General features: G+C 33.1%; 2 protein-coding genes and 1 long non-coding RNA gene across 4 annotated transcripts; 2 read left to right on the top strand and 1 right to left on the bottom strand.

Annotated features, from left to right (window-relative positions):
- Window positions 1-243: 243 nt before the first annotated feature.
- Window positions 244-5,470, bottom strand: LOC106439648 (isocitrate lyase-like). The gene is made up of 5 exons (XM_048776560.1): window positions 5,312-5,470; window positions 4,779-5,185; window positions 2,002-2,604; window positions 1,065-1,657; window positions 244-599 (listed from the first exon to the last, which is right to left on the bottom strand). The coding sequence occupies exons 1-5, from the start codon at window positions 5,339-5,341 to the stop codon at window positions 502-504; spliced, it is 1,731 nt and encodes a 576-aa protein (XP_048632517.1). The 5' UTR covers window positions 5,342-5,470; the 3' UTR covers window positions 244-501.
- Window positions 5,471-11,006: 5,536 nt separating this feature from the next.
- LOC125607036 lies at window positions 11,007-14,096 on the top strand. Of its 2 annotated transcripts, XR_007338284.1 has the most exons (3): window positions 11,007-11,582; window positions 11,696-11,791; window positions 11,981-14,096. It is a non-coding gene; the product is annotated as an uncharacterized LOC125607036 (long non-coding RNA). The 2 variants fall into 2 exon arrangements; XR_007338283.1 differs by having other exon boundaries at window positions 11,696-14,096.
- A 3,417-nt stretch (window positions 14,097-17,513) lies between these two features.
- LOC106439647 (UDP-glycosyltransferase 71B2-like) lies at window positions 17,514-19,391 on the top strand. The gene has a single exon (XM_013881140.3). It carries the CDS (start codon window positions 17,787-17,789, stop codon window positions 19,251-19,253), a length of 1,467 nt encoding a protein of 488 aa, XP_013736594.1. The 5' UTR covers window positions 17,514-17,786; the 3' UTR covers window positions 19,254-19,391.
- Window positions 19,392-19,628: the final 237 nt, after the last annotated feature.

The following is a 19,628-nucleotide window of genomic DNA, read 5'->3' on the forward strand; positions in this document are numbered from 1 at the left end:
GATTTCGAAATGTATTGGTTGTAGTGATGAGATTTCTCATTCTATCTCTTACTTCACGCGTAATGATGCAAAAATAAGATTTCGGCAATGTAGTATTCTTTAAGTAGCGAACTAATGTGTATACGGGCAGTATGATCATTAAAAAAAAAAAAGACACTTGTCTTGAAAGCTGAAAATCCATTCTCTTGCTGGTTATGCTTATATATACACTGCAATTTCTCTTGTTATTATGCCCCTTTAGACTTTACGAACGGAGGGTCCCGTTTTGTTATTGACTATTGTGTACCTTTCAAGTGCCAAAACAGTCGAAATATCCATACAAAGAAGCAAACGTAGAAGAAGGGAACACAATAACAAAGATACATTTATTATCTGTTTTTTTTTTCTTATTCTTTTTATTTTCTTACTCAGGTGTCCAAAGATATATTAAAGATAGTGTGGTTTCCAAGTTTCCCTGCGAAGATGCCAAACCGCTTTGGCCGTACAGCCGCAATGAACGTTTTACATTCTGGACTTGGCGACCACAAGGCTAGTCCCTTCGCCCATTCCAGCAGCTCCCGGCCTCGTCCAACTCTCTTTGAATTGTTCCTCAGTAACACCTATGTCCAAGAAAAAAACGCATCGTTTTTAAGGAGGAAAAGAAAGAAAAGTTTGTATAGTTGGATAAATAATGAACGAGCGAATGTAACTGCATATATATAATGTTTTGTATGTAAAAAGACAAAAATTTTACTACAAATAAGGGATTTAAGTATCTACAATGACACTATTATAAAAGTGCAAGAAAAAAGACTAGATCACTTCTATCGACCAACCTAACGAATCTTCAACAACTAGACCATTTCTACGCCCGGTTGATAAATGTGACTTAACTTATTTTCATTGTTCTAATCAGTGGAAGATCTTAAGCCTGTATCCAAAACTGATTTTCAGAATTTGTATATCACCCATTTAAATTCTGCATACGCGCCTAAATGAGTATTTCTCATCACACGCTAACTACGTTAGTATTATTATACTATTGTTATCTGTGGCTGCAGTTTCTTTTTAGAAAGTAACATTACCTTTGCCCATGGCTGCAGTGGAGGAGATTCCACCTTGGACAGTCTTAAGATAACGATCATAGTAATTAGCACCTGACCATTTCTGATGAGCCAATGTGTCAACCCCATTGCTCCTCTCTTCTCTCTGTATCCTCTCCACATAAGCCAGCATCCCTCTCCTAGCGTAATCCTTTGCAAATGTATCGACCACAAGAGCATCAGCATGGAAACCCGCAAGGGTTATGAACTGCCAGCAATAACCGAGCCTAGCGATCCGCGGAATGAACTCCATCATCTGCTGATCAGTCATACCGGAAGCGTCCCAGTTGAATGACGGTGAGAGGTTGTAAGCAAGCATGACCTCTGGTGTCTTGGACTTGACTCCTTCTGCGAATTGGGTGCATTCGTTGAGGTCGGGGCTTGCGGTTTCCATCCAGATTAGGTCAGCAATCTGTGCAAAGGCCCAGCCACGGACCACGGCCGCTGTGACCGAGCCTTGGAACCGGTAGAATCCTTCTCGGGTTCTGGGCAAGTCCCAGTCCCAGAAAAGATCAGCCACACCGAGTTTTGCTGCTAATTCTCGGCCTTGCTCGTTTGACAGGCAGTTCTCATACCTGATTAAATGTGTTTCAAAATGCATTAGCTTTTGTATAACTGTAACACTATTTATGCATCAAAAGATTGTAAAAATTTTCTACTCGTATGAGTAAAGATCTGCCAATTATTTAGGAATATTCTTTGTAAAGAACCTAACGGTTAGTGCTCAAACAAAATCACACTTCAAACAAATTTAGTGCAACTAGCACAGCAAACTGTTTGTTTTGGTTAAATCTAACAGTATTTTGTATTACATATGAAAATACTAAACCGCTTCTATGAAATTTTAATTATCAATAACTAAAATCCTAAGTAAAACCAAAGTTTGATATATGATATTCGGAATCGGAATGTCCATTACCTTGCATGGCTTAGCCACTCGTTCACTCTTCGGCTCTTCTCATTTTCATTGAGGTTCATGCGGTTGAGAGCCTCCACGACAGCGTCCGAGAAAGTCATTAGACGAGCCGAGCTAAGCCATTGATCCTCAATCGCTTGCAACGCCGGGCCGTTCTTGCCTACAGCCATTCCCTCTGCTAGAAGCGAGGACAAACTCTTGCCTCTAAGGTTTGGGTTAGTGACACCGAGGATGAACTGGTGGTCCCTCGAGTCAATGTTCGACTGGATCAGAGTGGCCGCGACCGCGTCCGTTCTAGCGACCAGGACGGTCTCTGTGCCCATCACGTCGAACTGGAGCCGAGCCGCAACAAGGCGGTTGATGTGTTCACTGACTGCCACGAGGACTTTTCCGGCCATGTGGCCACACTTCTTGGTGACGGAGGACTGGTCCTCGATGTGGACCCCAGCGGCTCCTCTTTCAACGAAGAGTTTGCAGAGTTTTACGGTGGCAGTGGTACCGCCGAAGCCGGTGTCTCCGTCGGCGATGATGGGCTTCAGGTAGTCCACAAAAGGAGTTTTTGTTCTTTCTTCTCTGCTCATGCTCATTCTCGCCTCCCTCTGCTTTCTGCGAGAGATTCATATTGATAGTTTTAATTAGATAATGAAGGGTTATTCGTTATTATGTTAACTAAACTATCACAACATAATTAAGTTTCTCACATTAGTTATACATGATTGGGCTTAATGGTATTTTTGGAGATTATGCATGCAACGAAATAAACCTCGTAATGAAAGCGTATTATTTAATCTAAGAGAAAGGTTTATCACGAGGCCTTAGCACAAAATCATAGGTTAATATGAATACAATAATATTATAAAACTTAAGTTACCTAAGAATTGATCTTTAATTAAGGATTATAAGACAATGCGCAGCGGCGAACCGCTCATTGGGGTTCAAAAAATTAATTTTTTTTTTCGTTTGATTTAAAAAAAAATTAATAAAGTGACCAATAGCAGACCGTCACGTGGCGTGGGACCCGCTGAACAGTCACGATCCGAGTTCACGCGGGAGAGGCGGGACGAGCCGAAGTCTTCGGTTATGCTTATTTTAATTTTTTTTTCATAAAACGGACGACCCTCACTGTGAACTCCCGCTGCGCATGCCCTAAGGATTTGGTCCTTAAAAACGTGACATCGTGCCATTTGGTCGGTGAAAATTTTAATTTCACATGTTTTAAAATTTAAAATTTTATCTTTATATTTAATCATATATCTTTATATTTAATCATGTAATAAATAATTTTTTAATAGAATTAAATCTATTTAATATTCACCAAAATTTTAAAATTTAATATTTTATCTTTATATTTTATTCTATCTTTATATTTAATTATGTAATAAATAAAAAATTTAATTTTATATGTTTTAAAATTTAATATTTTTTAATTCTTAAAAACTTCAAATTAGAGAACACCATTGAACATACAATTTTGATCATAGTCCTTAACTATTCAAACAAAAAAAAATAATTTAATAATACTAAAAACTTTAGTGGTGGTAACACCACCGGAGATGCTCTAACTTTTTGCCCATGTAAATATTTTGTACCCATTGATAAAGTGTTGTGTTGCTCCCCGTTTGATTTCTCTCCTACAGTTTTCGTCTTAAATATTACACAATTTACAATTGAGTAAATTAATTATAAATGAGCTTTTTTCACTGTAAAGCCTCATTGTAAGTTTATAAATTAATTTATTTGTCAAAGTTTTTGAATATATCGTAACTAAGTCAATATAACATATCTCAAACATTATTTCCATGCTTGAATGATTGTCAGAGAAAATCTCTGATATAAATATTTACTTTTATTTTGAAAGAAAATTAATTTTTATTGCCTTCTAAGAAAAAGTGATAAAGTTAATTAGAAAATATTATTTGATTATAGGTCTTTATAATTAAACCGTATAATCACAGCTTTGTAAAATATGAATATAGAATATATTGAAAGTGATATACCCAATTTAATTTTATTCATATAGTACATTGTAGAGTATATTTAACTGAAGACCGAATATTATGTTTGTGTTATCACTTTTTTTTTCTTTTTGAGAATTATTAACTCATATTATTTTTATTGTATGTGTTGTTACTTTCAAATAGGCCTACTTTCAAAGCAATAAAATAAAACGTTGATATGCTTTTAGTGTCTGTTAAAAAATAATATATATTCTATTAGTGATTTTATAAAATAAATTATTACATTTTGCATCCAGTAAAAGATAAATCTTGATCCCCACTATTACCATAATTGATTTAGTTAATGGTCTCTTTTTTTTTGGCAACAGTTAATGGTGTCTCTAAACATAGTCTTTGGGGAATAGTCAGATTTGTCGAAGTTTGACTTGTATCTTTAAAAAGAAGCAATCTGTCATGTTTTCTTCTGAAAAAAATCGCGTTGGGGAAATTTGTCTTAATAAGAACGTGTACAAACTGTACTTTGCCAGAGAGTCAAAGTATCTCAAGACGTGGCGACGCAAAACCTCGAATGAAGCGATTTCTGATCAAGCACACCGATAACAGCCGTAAAATATGGTTACAATAATTAGTTTGTGACACGCTGTTACACTACGTGACTGTGAGCACCCAAAAAAAAATATAAAGTTCATACTGTTTTTTTATTAGTTCAAAAACGTATTTTCGTAGCATGCAGCCCATATCAAGTTTCTAGTAATTTTTAAAAAAGTGTCACTACCTAGCTGTATAACTTCACTTCAATAATTTATTGGTAACTAGAATTACCTGTCGTGGTACTGCTGAGCGAAGAAGAGATGTTCGACCTTGTTAGGAACGGTATCGTACGGATAGTCAGCAAGATCTGGACCAGGCTCGTTCGTGGAGGTGTGAGTAGACGAGCACTGCCAACCAGAGACATAAATGGTGTCTAAATGTTTAGCCATCATGGTCACCTGAACAGGGTCCAAAGCACCGAACGTGCGAGACGCCGTGCCGTTGGCTTGGTGGCTCTTGAGTGTTCTCCACAGTTTCTTAGCCATCTCGTTCGAAGCATAACCTTGCTTGAGATGGCCACGTAGAGCTACCACGTCACGGGCTGTGTAAGGACGCCTTGTTAGCTTGAACCTCTCTGAGTTCCACCAAGTCTGCACTTCTGCAACTTCCGCCTCGAATCTCCCTTCTTCTTCCATTATCTGATTCAAGTGTTAATTTTAATTAATTACTAACGGACTCGCTCAATTTTGTAACCAACATGATTAAATAACTAAAAAGAGAGCAATGGAAGCATTATTGAGATACATGGCTTAGTGGTGTTATACCATAGAGGGGACAGAGAAAGATGCAGCCATGGCTTCTACTTCTGAGTTAAAAATGGTTTTGCTTTGAAAGGACCTATGAAACTAGAGAAGCTTCAAGCATGTTTCTCTCTTCTTCCGTTTCTCCCTCTTATATACTAATTTCTGAAAAATAAGGTATTATTTTATGAAATATACAAACATAGATTAATTTTTTAAATAAAATACTTCAAATATGAAATTTTACTTTTGCTGATGTGTATATATAGTTTTCCCAAGTTGGCCTAAAATTATATTTTCTAGAAACTGAAGTAATTGTGACATGTATGAGTGAATTATGGCAGAACCGAATAATCGGTGTTATCCGTTATCCTCTTTTCTTTTTTCTTTTTTTCTCATTTGATAAAAACAAATATGATGTGTATATTGGTGCGAACAGCGAAAAGTCACGAAGGCTTTATGCTACCGTTTATAATGAATAGAGCCAGATATATGAGCCGGTCCATGTAAATTATCCACTGTCTGATGAGATCCCATATTGACATATAAATAATCAGTTGAGTAAAATATCATAGACTTCATCCAAATGAGTATATTAGTTGGCTAAGCTAGTTTTACTCGAATTGACGAATTGATAGGAGGGTTAGAAACAACGGATACCCGATCCGTCCCATACGTATTACGGTATATTTATCTATCACGTGTAATATAGATTATGTCCTTAATTATGACAATAGGATTAGGATGTCCTTATGACAATAGGATTAGGAACCTCTAACTGTGTATATGAAGACCTTGAGGTCAATGATCAATATACAAGACAATTATCGATTACATATCTTCTCTCACAACACCACTTTCCTAGGTTATATATACAGTCTTCGAGAAACTTCTATACATGCACCATTGTCCAAACATGTCTTATCGACCTCACACGTTTGATCAATAAACTTGCAAAATGTCGATCAATTTAATAGTCATTGCGAAAAACATGAGCAAAAGCATTATAAGCTATTAGGCTTATTTATCAATAATCACAAAACATTAGTTTTGGACTTTTGGTTGGACTTCTAGTAAACGATTACTATACGCACATGTCATGTGCATAAGTGCATTGTTCATTCGTTATCATACAAAAAAAACTTAGCAGCATCAAAGTATAAGTGAGTCAAGTTTTCCAAATCGTATCTTTAACGTGGAGAACCAAATAGTTTTGTTTCCCGAGGAAAACAGATAAACCCTATCTTGCTTTGAATGGACTCACATACTGCATGCGACTTCGCAATCCTATCTTTCCATTTTGTTGCTATCGGTTTCCTCTTCTCATTTTTTTAGTCGATAAAATTGTCATTAGCTTCTGTTCATTTTATTATTTTCTTTCGGTTTTTTTTGTGTCTTACAAATCCTATCTTTCCAGAAGAATATTTATTTTCTCCCAAACCAATGTGCTGCTACAAGTAGGCTAGTAGAGAAATTCAATTTGGATGCTGGCCTTTTCCTGTATTTGGTTTATTAAAATAATAATAACATACCATTATAATTATTTAACTTAACGCTGAGTTGGGTATGTTTTGGGGTTTGTTCGAATATGTTATTGGGAAAAAGTAAATAAACCGGGAATCCTGAACCTAAGTTTAAACTAACATCTAAAAACTGGTATTTATTTATAATCTGAGACAAATGTTTCAAAAAAAGACAACGTTTAGTGTAAACTTATAATAATGTACTAGGGCAGATCCGCGCGGAATTCAATGTATAAACCAGAAAATATATAATTTTGTGTAAATTTTATTTTATGTTTAGTTGGTTGTAAGTGTGATTATGTTAAGAGAATGAGATTGAGTTTTCAATTACCAGAATTATTTTTTTATGTTAGAGTATCTAATACCATGGAAAATAAAATTTCAACTTTGAGGTAATCTTAGTCACTGAAAATATATTTTACGGTTGTTTAGGACAATGTCATTGCTACTATTAGTACTTGTTTAGGACAATGTCATTGCTATATTTTACTATTAAAGATTAAATATAACATGACTTTTTATGAATAAGTCTATTAAGTTTATTTTTAAAAAATCACACATGAATCAAAGTTGTGACTTCTGTTTTAATATATATGATTGATAATGTTCATGTGACTATATATCAAACAGTTGGCAATGAATAAATCCATGTTTCATGTATAATATACATTTCGTTGATATCACCCATTTCAGAGCCGGTCCTAGTTATTATGTGGCTAGAAGCCAATTAAAAAAATGTGGCTGATGTCCTTTGAACCCACAACCTGAAACACTAACACTAGACAAACCGCTGAGCTACTAAGAATTTTGTGTCCAGATGTTGCCGTTTAGAGTGATAATATTTGGCGACCGGAAGCACCAGCTTCATTGGCTTCCCTCCAAGGCCGGCTACCCGTTTACAATTTGATGAAAATGGGACATTCCGATGATACGTTCGGGATAGCCATATATAATTTAGATCAACTTTCGTGTAAAAACCATCTCATCCAATATGTCCGAGATATTCAGAGAATATAAAAATCTATATAAAATTTGCAAATTCTTAATTTCTTATGAAGTTAATAATTTTTAAATCTAACATATGTATTTATTTAAAATTTGTATATTTTAATTTTTTCTTTATTTTTTTAACATGTCAATTTGAACCTATTGAAATCTATGATACAATCAAATATATAAAATAAATGTGTATGATAAACAATATATCATATTTCAGTTAATATTTATAAATAACTAAATAAACAGTGGTTAATTTTAAATTCATTTTTTTTGTCAATATACTATTAGATCTTAGCACGGGTCGTTGATGTAACGTCACTATAAACAGATCAACTAGTTTCTCACGTTCATTTTGAGTTTCCAAAGGGAAATGAGATTAAATATTTGTAATATTGAAACTTGGACTTATGGAAAGGTGTGCCACATTATGGGTCTTGTGCTCTATTGGCCTCTTAAGATTAACTCTCAATGATGTTTTGTTCAATATAACACATCCTGTTGGTGGCAGCCATTGACGAGATAGAGAAAGTGATCAAGTGTGTAATGGAGCAAGATAGCGAAATGAGTAAACGGGTCAAGCATACTAGACAAGAACCCAGCTGGTTCCTGCTACAAACAGAATACTACTCTCTACGTTTCTTGATATGGACTTGAATTACTGAAAGGAAAAGATAAACCTCTTGGCTTCATCTCACAAGCGTATTTAGTATTGCTAACAAGTGCACTGGCATGGCTACAAAGGCTCGCGACAGCAGAGGCATGTCCGTAATAATTTATGCCTTCGTTCACACGACTTTCTCGGGTACCAAATCATTCACACTGGATCTTTCCCAGTAATGAGTGCCCTGATAGCTCTCATATTTGAACACACCACATAGCCGAGCTTTATGGCCGCTCGGTCTCGTGAACCTCTTTGCACCGATTGCAAACTTTTGAAGGATAAACTAGCAATGGTGTCTTCAGACCAGCTCTCACTTTCTCCCACGCCATTAGAGCGTTTTTTTTTTGTACCATTAGAGCGTTTGTACCAACATACTTGAGATCTTCAGTGGCGTCACCGGGTTTCACCCCACTCCATAGTATTCATGTAGCTTGTTGTTCTCAACCCGTATGTAACTACAGCATGTCTGAATCAAATGTTCTTCTTTGCCGATAAATACTTCAGAGCAGAATCTGAAAGCTTAAGTCTTTATCAAAGCAGAGTTCTTGATTCAATAGCTTAGAAGCCAAGAAACTGAAAACTTACTTGCATGTCAAGACAGGAAACACTTTTAGAAGCAGAGTGACGTTAGTGAGTAGACTTCGTCTGGCTTTAAGGACTTCTTTATCCAAAGGAACAATCTCTGGGATTGGGTAATCTTTTGCTCTGTTTTCGATTCGTCTTTGAATCCTTGGCTGGATTCTTCTAAGCTTGTTGGCCATCGATTTGTTGGTTCTAGAAGGTGTACTTGAGTAACAAGCTACCTGAAAACGTCGCCACACTTTATGTCTCCAAATCCCCAAAGCCAAATTAGTCTATACAAAGAACAACAGGTTAATAAAGTAACAAAGACATGATTCGATTCCTCCAGCACAAGCAGGGCAGAGTTTGACAGCAAAATCGATTCAAAAGTGCCGAACTTTCGATAGCTAAAACAAAATTAGAAGCAAAAGCATATCGTGTTATGGTTACATTTTATGTGAAATTTACCCTAGAAATTGTTTTTCAGCTTTGATGGTTTTTAATTTTTCTATGTTTCATGATTTTAACGTTGTAATATTTTTATTTCAGGAATATAAAATACATAAAGAAATGTCATAAAAACAATTTGATTTTTTATATCTCTTTCATGTCACTTATTTAGACAATTTTAGTACCTTCTCCAATGGTAGGTTGTAGAAAAGTTCATAATCAAAAAGTAATAATATAAATACAGAAAAGTAGGAAAAAGAAATTAGTTGAGGTTCTTTAAACTTTATCTTTAGAACTGGTTCGTAAACATTAGTGCCACATGTTTTTATTTTCATTTGCTAATATTTATTTAAAGTAATTAAATTAAAATATATAAATATAATACATTAAAATATTAATTTATTTTCGTTAAGCACTCCAAATCACTATTTCCACCGATGGAGATGGTCTAATGCTCTCTTTTTCTGGTGCTACCACGTCCTAATTCAAAGCACCAAAATGCAATACGTCAACTTTCTTTTTTCGTAACATGTTATTTGGTGTGCTCGCGAGTGGACTAAAAATCTTTACCAGCTCAAATAATAGTATAAGTAAGAATATGTTTGTTGTAGGATCTTTTAGCGTAATATAAAATACGATTTCTTAGTTTTTAACTGAAAAAGCTAAGAAATTTATCTTAAATAAAAGATATAAGAAACGTTTCTTAGTTTTTTTAGTTAAAAATTAAGAGACCGTATCTTATATTACGTTAAAAGACTCAACCTAAAATACATGTAATAAACATGCTCTAAGCAGCCCATGTTATTTATCGACACATCTATTTGACTATTTCTACGAAGAGTAACTTGGGCTTCACCATTCTTATCCTAACAGTGCATATACATTTGAAAGTTGACCTAATTCAGCCCAAACATCGTACCACCGTCTTCTTCATTTCACCGGTGTTTGTTTTACCTCCTCCTCCACTAGTGTTAACTATATTTCTTTAAGTTCATGCTCTGAATGCCTACCAACAGTTTAAATGTAAGTTTGATCAAAATTCCATCTATTCATAGAGTTTTTCCATTAACTTCGATTTTCTTGATCAACATGGATTATATTTTTAGACTTTCAAAAAGTTATGACTTTAGCTGTTTTCTATAAACTATTTGGTATATTTGGAAGAATGGTAATAAAAAAAATTAAAAACAAAAATAGAAAATCACATGAGATTTTGGGTGTAGTGGAAATTGATGGTACAATATGGATCGAGGAACAATTCTTGGATTAACAAACCTAAGGGTAATAGTCCTAGTTAGTTGAGCCAACCTTTAAGAGACCTAGGATGGTACTCCAAATATGATAAGAACAAAATATGACTATTTCACTATTTGGAGTATTTTATTAATAGAGCGTGGAAAGAACAAAATATGTTTTAAGGTCAAGGATGGTTTTACATAAATAGATACTTAGAAGATTATGTCATAAGGGATATGAATATCGGACAAAGGTTGTCTACACTCCTGTTTACACTCTATGCAGAATATGGAGCGTTGATATTGACCATGAAATGCTAAAAACCCTATAGATTTTAGGCATAGTGTTTGTAACAAACGGTTTTCAACTAATAAAAATGATGTCTACACCAAATAACAGGTCGGCTTTTCATTATCTAATTATATAAAAAATTGTTTGGTTCTCTCCAGAACGCGCCACCTAGGATCCAGCGTGGAAAGTCGTGCAAGGAGAGCGCGACACGTCATCTCCCTCTCTCAAAACGCATCGTTTCATTTAACTTAGAACTCTAATTATTGCGGGCTTTGCTATGTGTTTTAGGCTTATGTTTCGATGTGGAGAACAGCCCATAAGATCGAAACTAGCTTCTTCTTCGATTTTAGGGTTCATCTTAGTCTTCGATCCGTGAGCATCTTCACCACCAACAATGGAGTTCCTGGAGGAGGCGTGAGTTGAATGGTCTTGCAAAATTTCTGTTAGAAAATTTGATTGCGTCTTTACGGCTTCATTTCTTATCCTTCTAAACGTTAGAAGTCATTAATACATCGCTTTAACAAACCTCTTAATACCGTCAACCAATCAGACATTGAATACATCTTATCTCTCTGTAAGTCGGTCTCTCTGCCTCTATAAAGTTAATCCCTCTTTCCTTGAAAACGACGAAGCAATCTTACTTCCTCTAAAATGGCTTCCTCATCAATTCTTCTTTCTGATCTGAAGTTTGGCCAATGTTGTTCTTCCGCTGTTGAGGTTAGATTGCTCAGATTCTGGGAAGACATGAATGTCAAACGCGGTGACGAGTTATGCTCTTCAAAGGTGAATATGTTCTTAAACTCATGTTCATAGTGTTCGTCTGTTCATAGTGTTCTTCATAGTCTTCTTATGTTCTTAAACTCATGTTCATAGTGTTCTTAAATTGAACAATATGAAACTTTTATATTCGGATCTCAGTTAACAATCTTCTGAAAGATTAATTTAGAAACCGTTTGTGCTTCTATTCTTTAGCCATGTTCATATCTGGAACATCCTTTCTTGATAAGTACGATGACAACTCTGGGACAAATCTGGCGTCATACTTCATAGATGCATGGTCTCTGGTTGCAACGCTTAAGAATCTGTCTGGTTAGTTCTGCGTTTAAACTCCAGGAAGATATCATATCATCATCATCTGGTTGTTGCTATTATCATCTGAGGTTTCTTTGTTTTAAACCACCAGTAAAAAAAATTATCTTGATCATATAGACTTGTGCTAATCATGTACTGATATACACCAAATGATGATGAAACTGATATCTTGATCATATAGATTTGTGCTAGACCGTGGTCGTTTGAATTTCTTGAGCTATAGGTTAAGAGAAGAGTTTGGGGATAACTGTGGAATCGTGAATGTTTCAATCATGGTTAAGAGAAGAGTCTTTGTCTACTGAGAGTAAGCAAACGGCGATGAAAGACTATGGAGCATGTTCGTCGCAAGAAGCGGAGACGGGTCTGTGGAGACTGAGGTCGGAGCCTCCGTCTATTGATGGATATGGTGGTCGTATTGTTACAGGAGTTTCTGTTTGGTGTGTGCTTCAACGGCCAACGTAAATTTGGTGGTGTTTGGCTGCAGTGCTTCACAAAGACGTATGATATTTTTTGTTACTATACAACAAGTCATATTTGTTGTTTGGAACAAAACGATTACAAGGTTCAATGTTAAAGTCAAACACGAGACTGATTCGTGAGTTATATATTTTTTTTTTTACTATTTCAAGATTCATCATCTTTGGTGTTTTTTTTTTCCAATGTTTCAATTTGTATAATCAACTCACCTTTGTTTAGATGTTGTGTTGGTCTATGTAGTTAATATTCACGGATGTTATTCTCAGTAAGTAAATATGAATACGTTGTTTGCAATTTTATAAAAAAAAAAAACAGAGTATTTTCACCACTGTTTCTGTATCTCAAAACATATTTTAAGAGTCTCTGTGATTCGATAAAACGTATATATTTCATAAAGGAGCTTATAATGCACTCATATTACTTAATTAGTATATCTGCCAAACCATGATAAAGCAATGCTTATTATACTATTCAACCAAAACTGAAATAAATAGAGAAAGAAAAATCTTATTTGAGCTAATATGCTGAAGACGGCGTGGGACGTGGGTGCGAGACCTTTCTGAACACGGGTAGTGCTCAGCCATGCCATGCTAACATTCGCGATTCGCCAATGCTTCTTCTTCTTCTATTTTCTAAATGTTATCATTCTTTTATACACGTCTTTGAAAAAAAAATTAATCTCACAAGAAATTGGCCATAACTGCAGGAAGCTTCAAGTTTAAGGTTTGTGTGAACAGCTAAGTTCTCTCTTTCTCTCTTAAGAAATTCTTATGAATCATCAGTAAGAAGAAGAAGGAGCATTTCGTGATTTTCCTAAAATTTTAGAAAATCTCTGGCTTGAAAGCCGAATGACTAAAATGTGACTCTACAGATCAATGCTTGAACTGCAGATACAAAAAAAACACAGTTTGAGGAGAAGACTCGGAATTTAGAAGATGTATCAGCAAAACATGTATTGAGATGCAGAGATGAAAAGAACAACTTGGGTTACGGAAAAAAATGGCGAAAAAAATTATAAAAAAATTCGAATTTAAAAACATATAATCTGAAACAATAAATTTTTATTTATTATTTGTATTTATACATCTAAAATACTAGGATCTTTTTACCTATTAAATAAAATATTTTGGTCATTTTTTTCCTTATGATCTATTTTTGTGACAGAAATATGAAAATAGTCTTCATAATCCAATACAATTCTATAAACCGTATGTTTTTGTAATCATTTGTATTATGGTATAATTATTTAAACGCCAATCATAAGTTTCAATGGAAATTTACCAATTTATAACTTCTAAAATTTTAAAGTTAAAAACATAACAAATACGAAAAAGACCAAAAAACAAGTTAACAAATACTACAATTTACTCTTACATCTCAACCACAAAGTATACAATATTAATAACTTCTCACTTATATATATATAATCAATAATAATAAATATAATATGCACCACATAAGTGATAATAACTTACAGTAAACAACATGAATTTTCAGCAAGAACTGATGTAAAGCCATCCAAAGAAAAAAAAGAAAACATAACTAATTTGCAAGATAGCAGAGTTTCTTTAGATTTAAAAAAAAAGGAAAACAAATACAGAACTAGACTACTATTTTAATTTTAAGTTAATAAAAATTTATATTAAATATTTATTTTAACTGTTTTAATTATTTTCAAAATAATATATCCCGCCCGTAGGGCGGGCCGACCCTAGTTTATATGAAAAAATTTCAAAGATATAATGAGTTTTTCCCTAACTTTACAATTCAGCATATGTCAGATGTAATGAATATTATGGCAGAAAGAATTGCACGTATGCTCAAAATCTACATTCAGTTATAGCGTATGTTACAAAAAAGATCGACATCCGTGTACCACCAATCTATCTATCTAAATCAAACTAGATTTTTCACCCGCACATCCGTGCGGGTAGATTTTCATTTTATAAATATATAACATATACCATCGCAAAACTTTCAAATATATAATTTACATTTTAGTGTTATATATTGTGTAAATCTATAATGTTATTGGTTATGTTTCTTATTCGATATTATTAATGTATAATGATTTGTTTTATATATTTTACTTTATTATTAATTGTTATTTTACATTAATATATTTTTAAGTTTGGTAAAATAAATTCATAGTATGAAATAAACAAATGGAAAATCTCCTTCATTTTTTCTAATTTTTATAGATTGAATACAACACATTTTAAAATTTTATTTAGTTAGTTACTATAGAACTGATATTTTCTTAGCATGTTTTATATTTCTATGTTATTTATTTTAGTGTATTGTAGGATTTTATAAGTAAATAGATTATAATAATACTATATTATTAATTATGAAATCAATCGCTGCATTAATTTAAAAATATTTTAAAATTTTATTAAGATTTTGTTAGATTTTTTCCAACATATTTTGTTATAAGTAAAAATAAAATTTCAATGTACAATTAAAATTTATTTATTAATATCTATATAATTTATAAGATTTTTTAGAAATGTTATATATTAAATATATTAACTTAAATAATCAAATAGATGTAATTGATGAAATAGATCTAGTATGAATTTTTTATGGTATTTTTTTTTTAATAAAGAAGATATAGAATATAATTATAAAATTTGAAAAATAGCATACACTTTTATTTTATTTTGTTTTATAATAAAATCATATTTAAATTAATGTATAATAGTATATATTATTAATTACGAAATTAATCAATGGTATTAATTTAAATAAAATATTTTAAATTTTTAAAAATATTTTGTTAGATTTTTTCTCAACATTTTGTTATAACTAAAAATAAAATTTAAATTTACATTTAAAATTAATTTATTATTAATATCTTTATATATTTAATAGATTAATATAAATAATTAAATAAATGTAATTAATGAAATGGACCTAATAAGGCTAGTATTACTTTTTTATGGTAGATAAAAATGGTACTTCTCTTTTAATAGAGAAGATTTCTTTTAACGTAGACATTTCGGATGAGTTTCTTTTACAAATTATAATTTGTTTTTGTCAACATATTGTTTGTTAATCTATATAGAATTTGAACACGTTCTAGTACAATTTTGATTAGACTAAACCACAAACATACACAAAGAGATGAGATAACAAATTATATTATCTAAAAACAATATTTAAGAAATTTGTATTTTATTAATTTTTGTGAGAATGGTCTATAATATTTTATTTATTGAAGAACTGTCACATAAGATTTCAACTTTAAATAAATATAAGAATTGAAAAATACAAAATGAAAAATCTTAGAATTAATATATAAAAACTATTAAACCAAATGTCATTTTGTAAGGAGTCAACCTTTTATTATTAAAATTTAGTTAAATAATCCAATAGTTAAATTCTTATTTATGTGTATTAATAATAAAATATTAATACTGTATATTTAGTTACATATTTAAATTTTATTTCTTAAAAACATTAATCATTCAAAGATTGACATGTGTTTCCATAGTTTTTATTAAAGTTTGTGTTGTTTCCCATTAACTTAAATACTCTGTTTAGAAACTTCCAATAGAGATGGTATCAAAATATTCATTTTGAGAACTTCTATCAAAATGGGTAAAAGCAGCTCCAAATCCGATATTTCAAAGAGTATTTTGAAATTAAAAATTTGAGAAAACAAGTAAAACATGATAAATTATGAGGAATTGTTATTTGTAGTGATATGAAATTAAAATAAGATTAAACCCTCTGATAAACATGCTATGTGTCTTCTGTTAATAGTCCACTGTTTTATTAAATTAAAATAAGATTTTTAACTTTAAAACCTTTCAACTAAATTTTTTCGAGTAAAAATTCTCAAATTAAGTATATAGTAAAATAACTTTCAAACTAATTTTATTTAATAAATTAAACCTTCTGTCTACAGCGCCGGTCATAATTATCACTACTACCAGTAAAATTTTAGTTTATGAGTTTTTACATTAAATAAATATAGTTGACAGATTTTACCATTAAAGATTTTAAAATTAAAAATATAAAAATTTAATAAAATTAAGTAAAAATTATTAAATTAAAAAAATTCAAAATCAGTATTTTTAAAATTAATGCAAATAGATGAGATTGATTTGTTTTAAAATCAGCATTATGTAACGTATAAATTGAAAATGTAAAAAAGACCAGAAAATATAATAAAAATAATCTAAAATTTTACTAACTGGTAGTAGTAATTCTTTTGACCAACACTAGAGATAAACTAATTATCTAAAATATTAGTAACCAACATTTTCAAACTAGCACTTCAAATAAATTTTATTTATGTGAATCGATGAAATATATATATTTTAAAATCCATATTATATGTGGTAGTTAAAACTCGTAATTATAATTTTAATGTGAATCGAGTAAAGTTTAGTCAGACTAGGCTATATTCACATTAAAATTTTAGTTGCGGGTTTTAGCTCCCACATATAATATAGATTTTAAAATAAATCTATCTCATTGATACATCATAATTCATTTGAAGTGCTAATTTTGAAAATGGTTGTTACTAATTTTTAAATAATTAGTTTTTCTCTAGTGTCGGTCAAAATAACCATTACTATCGGTAAATATTTAGATAATTGTATTATATTTTTTTGTTTTGCTTTTTTATTTTAATTTATACATAAATGTTGTTTTCAAAATAAATCAAACTCATCTATTTGCATAAACTTTCAAAATGCTAATTTTGAAAATTATGTTACTAATTTTAGAATATGTTTTTATATTTTTACATATTTTTGAGTTTTTAGATCTTTAATGAAAAAATCTTCCAACTATGTTTATTTAATGTAAAAATCTTTAAACTAAAGATTTATCGGTAATAATAGTAATTATGACCGGCAATGTAGACATAGAGTTTAATTCATTAAATAAAATTAATTTAGAGGTTATTTTAAAAAATATTGAGTTAAAGAGTTTTTGCTCAAAATAAATTTAGTTAAAGGATTTTAATGTTAAAATCTATTAAAATACATATTTCATTTTTAAATTAACACACGTTCTCAGCACGTAGATGCACTAAAGATAACTTAAACAAAATATGTGGAAGATGTCCACGTTACGTGCCATGTATACATAAGACAAACGCTTATAGCTTCAACGTCAAACGGTTTACAATAACCACTGAAACCATTTTTCACTAAAGGAAAAAACAATTGAAAACAATTAAGCATTGGGAAAAATGAGACTGGAGCTGGTCTTCATACCTTCACCTGGTGACGGCCATATCCGGCCATTAGTGGAGGTTGCTAAGCTCCTTGTCGACTGTGACGAGAATATCTCCGTCACCGTCGTCATCATCCCTCAGATGCATGGATTCAGTAGCGGCAGCTCTTCCTCCTACATCGCTTCTCTCTCCACCGCATCTGAACCCCGCCTTCGCTACAACGTTCTCTCCCTCGTCGATGAACCAAACTCCGATGACCCCAAACAAAACTTCCTCACCTACATCGATAACTTCAAGCCGCACCTCAGAGCCACGGTGGAGAGCCTCACTGACCAGGGTCAATTCGAGTCGCGGCTTGCTGGATTCGTGGTGGACATGTTCTGCACGGCGATGATCGATGTGGCCAACGAGTTCGGCGTTCCTAGCTACCTGTTCTACACCTCCAACGCTACGTTTCTCGGATTGCAATCTCATGTTCAGTATCTCAACGACGTTAAGAAATATGACGTCAGCGATTTGAAGGATTCCGACATAACTGAGTTGGAAGTCCCAAGTCTGTCTCGGCCTTTACCAGTTAAGTGCTTCCCCTCCGTGATGTTAAGTAAGGAGTGGATGCCGCTTTTTATCAGCCATGCTAGAAGATTCAAAGAGACCAAGGGTATTTTGGTAAATACGTTTGCTGAACTGGAGCCTCAAGCTATGAAGTTTTTCTCCGGAGGAGATAATCATCTTCCTAAGGTATATCCAGTAGGGCCCGTTTTAAACATCAAAACCAACGGTTCAGATTCAATGGATAATAAGCAGGCAGAGATCCTACGGTGGTTGGACGAGCAGCCTCGTGAATCAGTTGTGTTCCTCTGTTTTGGGAGCATGGGAGGGTTCCGTGAGGACCAAGCAAAGGAGATCGCAATAGCCCTAGAGCGAAGTGGTCATCGTTTTCTTTGGTCTCTCCGCAGTGCGAAGCCAAAGGGAACGATGGGACCTCCGGGAGAATTCACAAACCTTGAAGAGATTCTCCCGGAGGGGTTCTTGGACCAGACGGCGAAGATAGGGAAGATTATCGGTTGGGCTCCACAGAGCGCCATACTAGCAAACCCTGCTGTCCGAGGGTTCGTGACGCACTGTGGATGGAACTCAACACTAGAGAGTATCTGGTTCGGTGTTCCAATAGCCACTTGGCCTCTTTACGCCGAGCAACAAGTTAACGCGTTCGAGATGGTGGAGGAGCTGGGGCTAGCGGTGGAGATCCGAAACTCTTTCCGAGCAGATTTTATGGCGGAGGAGTCAGAGTTAGTGACGGCGGAGGAGATAGAGAGGGGTATCCGCTGTCTAATGGAACTGGATAGGGATGTAAAGGATAGAGTGAAGGAGATGACTGAGAAGAGCCATGTGGCTTTGATGGAAGGTGGGTCTTCACATGCTTCTATTCTAATGTTCATTCAAGACGTCACCAAAAATCTCTTGAATGTTCCCAAATCTTAGATAATCTTCCGTTACTCTCTATTGCTATAATTATCTTACCATTTCGCTGATTAAAATATCTTGTAACGCTAGTTTGTATCTCTCTAATAAACAATATGTTTAAGAAATGTTATGTTATATATGATGATTGTTGAAAAATGACTACCGGTTAGTGGTTACATACATAGAATTCGAAGAAAAGCATGAAACAAGTGTAATTTAATATCGTTTGGTAATAACATGTCTTACTTTGCTACCAAAATGGGCCATCCCTACATCTAATTTTGTCCCCTTCGCTTCAACTAATAATGGCCATAAGGCTTGGATATAAAAGGTTAGGGGGTGGGGAAGAGATAAGATTATTAAAAAGTCGTTAGAAACTTGTTTTGTAGTGGG

This window comes from Brassica napus, chromosome A3 (assembly GCF_020379485.1).
Source record: "Brassica napus cultivar Da-Ae chromosome A3, Da-Ae, whole genome shotgun sequence".
In the NCBI taxonomy this organism is placed as follows: Eukaryota; Viridiplantae; Streptophyta; class Magnoliopsida; order Brassicales; family Brassicaceae; genus Brassica; species Brassica napus.

Excerpts from the sequence above, each read along its gene's own strand:
- LOC106439647 (XM_013881140.3), top strand. The coding sequence starts at position 17,787 with ATGAGACTGGAGCTGGTCTTCATACCTTCACCTGGTGACGGCCATATC.
- LOC106439648 (XM_048776560.1), bottom strand. The coding sequence starts at position 5,341 with ATGGCTGCATCTTTCTCTGTCCCCTCTATG. Across the intron at positions 2,605-4,778 it reads GCTCAGCAGTACCACGACAG|AAAGCAGAGGGAGGCGAGAA; the intron begins GTAATTCTAGTT and ends AATCTCTCGCAG. Across the intron at positions 600-1,064 it reads CACTGCAGCCATGGGCAAAG|GTGTTACTGAGGAACAATTC; the intron begins GTAATGTTACTT and ends TCTTGGACATAG.